Raw genomic sequence first — 8,239 nt, 5'->3', positions numbered from 1 at the left:
CTCTTACAACCATATTCCAGACTAACAAGGAGCTTCAAAGAATGGGTGTCCAATTTCAGTCATTTCCACTTTTTCCACTGAGGATGTTTCTCTTCTTTCCTTTAAAACTGTATCAAATACTACACTTCCAGTTTATAAAAGCTGTTCACCATTCTCAAGTACAGCTGCATTTTTGTAACTGATAAGAGACTTTCATAAGCAGTACCATGTAGGATGCCTAAATGATGAGCTCCAAGTGGAAAGAGAGTCCAAAAGCCAGTTATCTGTACACACTAAATTAAGTGTTTATTTAAAAAGTAAACCTTTGGGCACACTTGCAATTTAAAAAAAAAGAGAAAATACATAGAAGAATCTATTAGATTAAGCAGTTAAAAGCCAGCAATATTACAAGCTGTTTACATACCAACATTCACATTAATTTAAAATAAGTGGCATGTCATCAACATGTAAAACAGACTTTAAGAGTTAAAAAAAAATCAAGTTGACTTTTGAAGAATGAAAGTTTACCACATGTGTGAATGTGGATTTGGTCATTCAGTTTATTATCCCCCTTTGCAATGAAATGTTCAGTCTTCAAATTATACAAGTGGATAACTAGCAGCTGTTGCTATTCCACAGTGGTTCTTCCTGTCTTTGGCCATGTAGATATATCCTTTGTCACCCCACTTCTCACCCCAGCTGTAATCAGAAATAAAAGGTTTATTTTCATATTCCAAAAGACTTCTTTACTATTCCTCCATGAAGTGTTTAAACTGATAGCTGCCTTTCACGCTCACAGGAAATTGTAAACAGATGTAACAGCAGGAGGACCCAAAACTCAGAAAACAGGTAGTGCAGCTCTTCTCTTGTGAGGCAGAGACTTCAGAATATAATTTTGGACTACAGGTGCTGGAGCTCAGATAATGCTCCCAGTCCACTCTAAGGGAGGACCCAAGACTGCAGGCAGCACAAGGGTGGTGTCCCACTAATGCCGATAGCATGAGACTAACTCATGTAATATGCCCTTCAGCATTAATTTGTTGTTTTCCTTCCAGCCTAGGAGGGTAACTACATCCTGAAAATTCAAATGTTACCCTGTTTCACACAAGTGAGTAGGCCCAACTGCTTCTGAAAAATTCATGGTCCCCCACTGCCACAACCTGTTTTTCCTCCTGCTGTCCTATGCACTACCACTTCAGTGCATCTACTAGCTGCATGGGCTACTCTTTCACCAAGTTCCCACGATCCCTCAAGTTGGCTGAAAAGGCAGAGGAATGCATTTGCTGCTCAAGGCCTACTTTACTAGATAGTCGCAGTCTAAGTTGGCTTTTAATTTCCATCATGCAATTCCCCCAAGAACAGTCTCCAGATTTTCTGTATGTAGATTTTAATTTCTGTTGCCTCCTCATAACCCTCTAGGCCAAAGGACAAGCCACCCTCCTTTCTCCTGCAAAGAGTATGAGGCACAAAGAAAAAAGTCTTACCTGTTCTTAACAATCCAGTATTTCTTTCCATCTACATCTTCACCTTCAAAACCATAACCTACAACCAGAACACCATGGTCCAAGTCTTCACTGCTACAGTCTGGTTCATAGTAGATACCTGAGGAAGTACAACATCACACATGATGACACTCCCCTACTAGAATCCTTGTGTTCAAAATTGTGTTGATTAGCTCAAAAAGCTGTGCAGAGAGGGGAGCAATAAGTGAAATGCATCACTGGGAGAAAGTACCCAGGAAGCATAAGCATATACAAGATAAGTACAAAGTGTGGGAATCTCGGCTAGAATTAAAAGGACTCCCACTTCACAAACTCAGGTTTTCTTTGCACTTCTTAAATTGAAGAATAAATGGCTACTGAATATCCAAGAATTTTTCTTCATGCAAGTTATAGCAAATCTCCACCTGACTGATAGAACTGGAATGAAGAGTGGCCTGCATCAATAGCAACAGACACTGGACCGACGGCTGCTACTGCTTTCATGAGAGCTCTTTCATGTCCTTGAGGGATGTCAACAAAGCCAGTATCATTAGCAGCATTGTATTCTGCCTTGTAGCGACAGTCTTCATCATCCTGAATTAAAAGAAACAAGAAAACTACCAGTTACTACATAGTTCTCTACTTTATGCACAGGCAAGCATAAGAACTACCAGACATACCACAAGTTCACTGTACTGAAAGCAATACATTGAGAAGGACCTAGTTGTTTTGGGAATGCTTTGAAAGAAGGCCAGAAACAGAAGAAATTGCTTTTGAGTTTTTTGGAGATGCAGAAAAAGGGAGAAAAGCATAGGGCTGAGAAGCCCACAATGAAATGTTTACTAGGATACAAAAGACCATCACATCTAGGTACACTGCATTCTCTAGTAAGGAAGACAAATTTCTTTTCAGAGATGATAATGTCCAAAATGCATTAACAGGCAAAGGAAGAAAGCCAACTATTCATTAATTACAAAGCAGTCCAGAAACTGCTAATTGAGCAAGCACTTAAATCCAGTCCGTCAATCTGGAAAACCATGAAGAATGACCTCGAAATTACTCATTTTTAATGTATGAGCTTATAGTAAAGAAGCCCAAAATACAGGATTACTTTCTTCTTCACACACAGTGAAGCCTGAACTGTGTGTGTTACAGGCATTTGTCTCAGGATAGAGGTCAAGTTGGGACATCTGGCAATTTCATATAAAAAAAAGAAAGTACGTATGCCCCTGTTTTATCTGCTTGATGAAACCAGAACTTGAGATGCCTTTCCAACCAAAAGAACATGGGCCACGTGCCTCAGTTGTTTACTTCTCATACCCAACAAGCTGTACTTCCTATAAACAGCTAGAAGAGCCAAGTTTGCAAAAAAATTACATGATATGGGCAGATAGGAATCCGAATCCTTCAACGGATTTCACAATGAATGGTACTGCTACCACACATTCAGTCAACAGAAGACAAACTGCAAGGAAAGTCTCTAGTGAGCAACAGAACTCGAAGTAGTAAAAGCCCAAACATTACAACGTACATGACACCACCATTTATTACTGCCCTTTTGTCCTCTCATGCCTGTTTAACTTTTGGTAGATCATTAGAGGTATTTTAGAAATCTGCTCATTACTTGTGTTTATGCAGACTTAGTCCAGAAGTAGAACATAAGGCACAGTCAAATCTGAGAAGATGCACACCTGCTGCAAGAATTACTTGGTCTTTGGGAAACAACCCATAATAGCTTAGTTATGAGAAGCAGAATTTAACCTCTAGGACTAAACAGCAGTTTTGACAAGAACCAAGAACTGGTTTGTCGTGTCATCAAAGATAAGGCCAGGCATCTGACAGAAGGGAAGCAATAACAAGATTTGCTCTACTTTTTCCAACTGGTCTGGTAAGATTTTGAACCCAAAGATCAGTGCAGTATGTGATTGCTACAGAACCTGGGGCTAGCAGCCATCTTAGATCTCTTTGGAAGGATGCAAGAGGAAAAGCAGATGTACTGATGGCTATATAGCCTTTGCGCTTTCTAGGTATGAGTTTCCTCGACATTTATAGTAGTTCACACAAAAGATGCTGTACTTGCAGCATGTTCAGCTGTGACATTTACCTTCGCAGTGTATGGGTAGGATTCCTCTGAATCAATTCCCCCATTATCTTGTACATACTGGAAAGCCTGGTCCATGAGACCACCATTGCAGCCTTGATTTCCTTCAGGGCGGGAACAGTCCACAAGATTCTGTTCACTGAGTGAAACAAGTTTTCCAGTTTTTCTGAAATGCTGGCCTTCAAGAGCTCCTGTTGTGCTGAAAGCCCAGCAAGAGCCACACTGACCCTGACGTAAGAAGCAAAATCACAAGTTGCTATGTTGGATATATTAGGCAATTACAATTCCCATGCCAGTGATCTAAACATTAAAAAAGCAAAAGCCTCAAGACTAACTTCAGTTCCATGCTTTTAGTATGTTCAAGTAGAGAGACAGTTTCAGTTTTACAACGTTTAGTACAGAACAGCTCCTCAACAGTTCTAATGAGGTACAGAATTTTTACTAAAACGGAACTTAATTTAGTATGCTTGTACTAGGGTTCATTAAACAACAGCATCTCTCCTCTATGAAAATTGAAGCAGCGTTCAGGAAACTAGTTAGAAATCCACCACCATAGAATACCTGGTCTTTAACTGGAGTTACATATCCTTTCTCTCTCCAGTCTATAGATCGTGGTGCTTCAAGGAAGCTGGGCTCAAGAAACTGGGATCCTCTATACTTCCTTTCTGACTTCTTGCGTATATAGCCATTCATCAGCTGTCTGAACTCCTCTGTGGTCTGAAGAAAATCCAAGATATGAAGTCATCATCTACTATACACTGCTGTATAGAACTGTATGTTTCATGCTTCTTTACATACCATGTCACCAAACTGATTCATCCCCAACTTATAACTGTGTTTTCCTAATGAGTGATCCAGGTTATGGAGTTCAATCATTTTCAGATTCTTCTCCCACACCACTCTCCTCCAGCTTTCCTCTCTCTGAGAAGCCAAAAAACAACATTTCAATGAGAATGTTCAAAATTTCACTTAAGTGATGCATGCTTTGTTATAGCTTGTATACTCAGGCAAACGAAGTCCTCCAAAAAAGAGCTGGAACACTGTCAGGAATGGCCGTTTTGCTACTCTCATGTGAAAAGTAGTACAGCATAACTGAGCAGCGACATGAACAAAGCAAAAGGATCCAGGAAGAGAGAGATTTAATTCCATAAATAGAGACCATGGCCAGCATTAAAACAAAGGAGTCATGACTCAGCTGATGGGGCCCAGCCGAGCACGCTTAGTATTTGCTGAGCTGAACACACATCCCAGGGGCCACCCAACAGGCACTCACCTCATGATAATCTTTTCTGTGCCAGGACTTCCACAGCTGCCAGTGGCTGTCTAAATCGGGATCTAATCTCGGTGCAGCAAAGGCCAGCCCCAAGCACAGGGACAGGATGGTCAGACACACATTCATGTTGACAAATCTGCCAGAAATGGAGCAACGCCCATCAGGCAAAACAATATGCGCACAAGCCCTGCTTGCCTTACAGCCTCTAACGCTAAATACCCGGCTTGAAACAAATCCGTTCACAACAGAAGACTCCGTCTCCCCTCTTCCTTTACAATGAGAAGAAAACAAGATGGGCATAGATCCCGAAGAGAACTCTCCTTGGAACGGAGAAGAAAGCATTCCGCTCCCCCCTCACTCCCCACCCCCACCCCGCCTCGAGCTCCGGAACCCGACCCTCACCACCCCAGCTCCCCCCGGGCCGGGCGGGCTGTCAGGCCGCCGTCTCCGGGGCGCTCCCCGCGGCCAGGGCCCACCCTCGAGGCCGTCTTGCCCCTCCGTCCCACCACGCCAAGTCTCGGAGCCCTCCACTGCGGCTGTAAAGAAGGGCAGGCGGCGCGGCCCAAAGGCTGGCGGCGGGGCGGCACAGTGGGAGCTTCCCCAGGAACGGCGGCCCCATTCCTGCGTGCCCGCAGCGCTTGGAGGGGTGGGGGCCCGCGGGACCCTACCGCCGGCAGCGCCAGCAATCTCCCCGCCCAGCTCACCTCAGTCGACCCCCACTCTGCCCTCGAACCACCACCGCAGTGCGCTCAACCGGCCGCGGTACCGCTGCCCCTCCTTTATAGCAGCCGCGGCCGTGCCCACCCCACTGCGCCGATTGGCGGCAGCGCCGGGCCTCGCCCCGCCCGCCCGCTCAGGACAGGGCCGCGGCCGAGGCCGAGGTCGAGGTTTTGAGCTGGGGGCTCTCCGAGTGGCGGCGGCGGTGGCTGCGGGCAGGAGGGGTCGCTGAGGGGGTCTGTCTGCCACCCGATGACTGGAGCGAGGCTGCCCGTCTCGGTGGGAACTGCCCGCCCTGGGGGTCCTGCAGTTCCCCGGCTGTTGTTTTAGGCAGTGTTGGTGTTGCGATATGGAGGTGCTTGCAAGCGGGGGAGAGTGGTGGAGTATTAAGCTGTTGGGAGTTCAGTTTAAAACTCATAACTGGCAGAGGATAAGGCAGCAAATCTGGAAGGAAAGGAAGAAAGGCCTGTTGTTTGAAACTGCAGAAACGTAAGTGCAGCCCCACTGTCGGCTCTTGATCAGATCAAGACGATAGGCAGCCCGAGAGCCGTGAGTGTTGTCCCTTTGAAACTTAGCGAACTGCTGGAGGCAAACCAGGGTGCGTGACTTCTGCTTTGTTTCTCCCCGGGCGGGTGCCAGCCTTGCTGTAGCCAGTTCCAGTCTGGGAATGCTGCTGCTACTTGCTGGATGTTTGCTTGCACTTGCTGCAGAGTGTGGTTTTGTTCCTCATCTGGTGCCAGGCAGCTGTGAGGAGCATCTTGCTCACACCCAGGTGTGCTGCAGCAGTTGCAGTTATACTAGTATGAGAAGCTCTTCAAAGAAAGTCCTTTTTTAACAATTTAATTTGTGAAAACTTTTTTTTCTTGCCTCTGGACCTGATATGGTAAGAATCTGGTATTTCACCACATTATGGCTAATATTCATAGAGATAGCACCCAGTAGTGTCTCCTGAAAAGCAGTTTGTGACACTGAGAGTTGGGGTGCAAGTGAGATGTCAAACCACTTACTGTTTTTTAACAGAGTGTTTGCCTCTTGAAGTAGAATAACTGTAGGAGCCATGTGAGGCTCCTCTATAAATTCTTGTAAAGACAGCATTTCTGATTGCTTTCGCTTGCAAACGTAGAGTAAAATGCAGGGCTTGTGAGCTGTTGCACAACAGAGAAAAGGCAGAAATCACATGATAGGTGATTCTCCCTTTTTTGATGTCTTAAGACACAAAATGTGTCACAACACACAAGGACAAACAAAACGTGTTTCCTTAACCAGATTATCATGGGAGTGGTGTTTGGCCTGAGGAAGCCCCACAGAGCCAAATACACATGGAGGAGCTGAAGAGGTTGTCTTGTCTTTTCAAAGTATTCATCACACACACAGACACAGACAGACACAGACACACACACACACACAGCTGTGAAGTGTAAATACACCAACAGTGATAAACTTGCCTTGCAAAACCTCTGAGAAAATAAGACATTTTAAAGCTGAGCTGCTTACTTGAGTCAAAGCCTGTATACAACCACTCAGGGCTGTCAGGATGGTTTTAGGCATGCAGACATGTCACTTTGGGTAGGAAAACATGAGGTCTTTGTAAAAGAAACATTGAAAGGATTTCCTCAGGGTTGGACTGCAGCAAATGCATACTGGAGGCATCATGATTTTTAGTAATTACTTGCTCATCATTTTTAATAGTTTTTGCAAAGATGTGTTATCAAATTTCAAGAGGTCTCTATGGCTAAGAATTCGGAAAGTTTATGTTTTGCCCTAAATTTCTGTCGTTTGCTACAGCTGGTAGCAGGCTGACCATATAGCCATCATAGAAGCTTTTTATTTTGAAGGAAGAAAAAAGCATGACATAAACTGCAACAGTCTGTGCATTTGCGTAAGATCTATTAAGTGTATAAACATTTGAAAACCTCAATATCCTTGTGCTTTCTATTCAACTAAACATTTACCATTTGTATTTTTAATTGCCAAACAACAGTTGTTATTGTTGTCAAAGACTGGCATTTCCCAAGGAAAGTGTTCTATTTCCTTATTTGTAATGAGAATTTAAAATATATTCACTGAATAAGAACATACATTTGTATTTTTCCAACTTGAAACTTCACTGCATAGCTGATTTATGTGCAAATTATTCACGATAGTGAAATGATTTCATAGTTTGCCTAACTTATGGGTTGTTGTGGGGTTTTGGGGATGGGGGATGGTAGTGAGTTGTGGAATTTGAAGTTTTTACTTGACTGCTCTTTGCTGATACATCCAGTGCAGTGGATATGTGCAGTGGGACTTTTTCAGTCCTATGTATTTGTTTCTGCAACGCTGTCTGATACCAACTGAGCATTGAAAGGCTACATTTAAGTTTCTAATGAACTGTGGACAAGGACTGCTTTTTTAGAAGGGAAAGATGTTTAGCTGTTGTGACCAGAGGTAAGTCACAATTACAGACAGTCTTGCACTATGAATCACATATGTGCTGTAATGTGCACTGGGATACACCAAGACAAACCAAAGCTTTTCCAGATAACACTACATCCTGCCTCTGGGAGATAACCATGTCACCAGCCAGTATGGGATCCCATAGTGTTTGTCTACTGTGCTGCCTCTTTTTGTGAGTGCTCTTAGTGTGTATTCACAACACACAAAAATGCCAGATGCCATTTTCACTGTGAAGGTTAGCCCACATTACAG

At 43.9% G+C, this 8,239-nt stretch overlaps 1 protein-coding gene across 1 annotated transcript; it reads right to left on the bottom strand.

Moving 5' to 3' along the window:
- CTSL (cathepsin L) lies at positions 260-5,676 on the bottom strand. Its single transcript, XM_021381140.1, has 8 exons — positions 5,539-5,676; positions 4,835-4,970; positions 4,360-4,482; positions 4,123-4,278; positions 3,565-3,789; positions 1,886-2,054; positions 1,464-1,581; positions 260-678 (listed from the first exon to the last, which is right to left on the bottom strand). The coding sequence occupies exons 2-8, from the start codon at positions 4,958-4,960 to the stop codon at positions 579-581; spliced, it is 1,017 nt and encodes a 338-aa protein (XP_021236815.1). The 5' UTR covers positions 4,961-4,970; positions 5,539-5,676; the 3' UTR covers positions 260-578.

This window comes from Numida meleagris, chromosome Z (assembly GCF_002078875.1).
Source record: "Numida meleagris isolate 19003 breed g44 Domestic line chromosome Z, NumMel1.0, whole genome shotgun sequence".
NCBI lineage: Eukaryota > Metazoa > Chordata > Aves > Galliformes > Numididae > Numida > Numida meleagris.
This window is presented reverse-complemented; position numbering and strand designations above follow the sequence as displayed.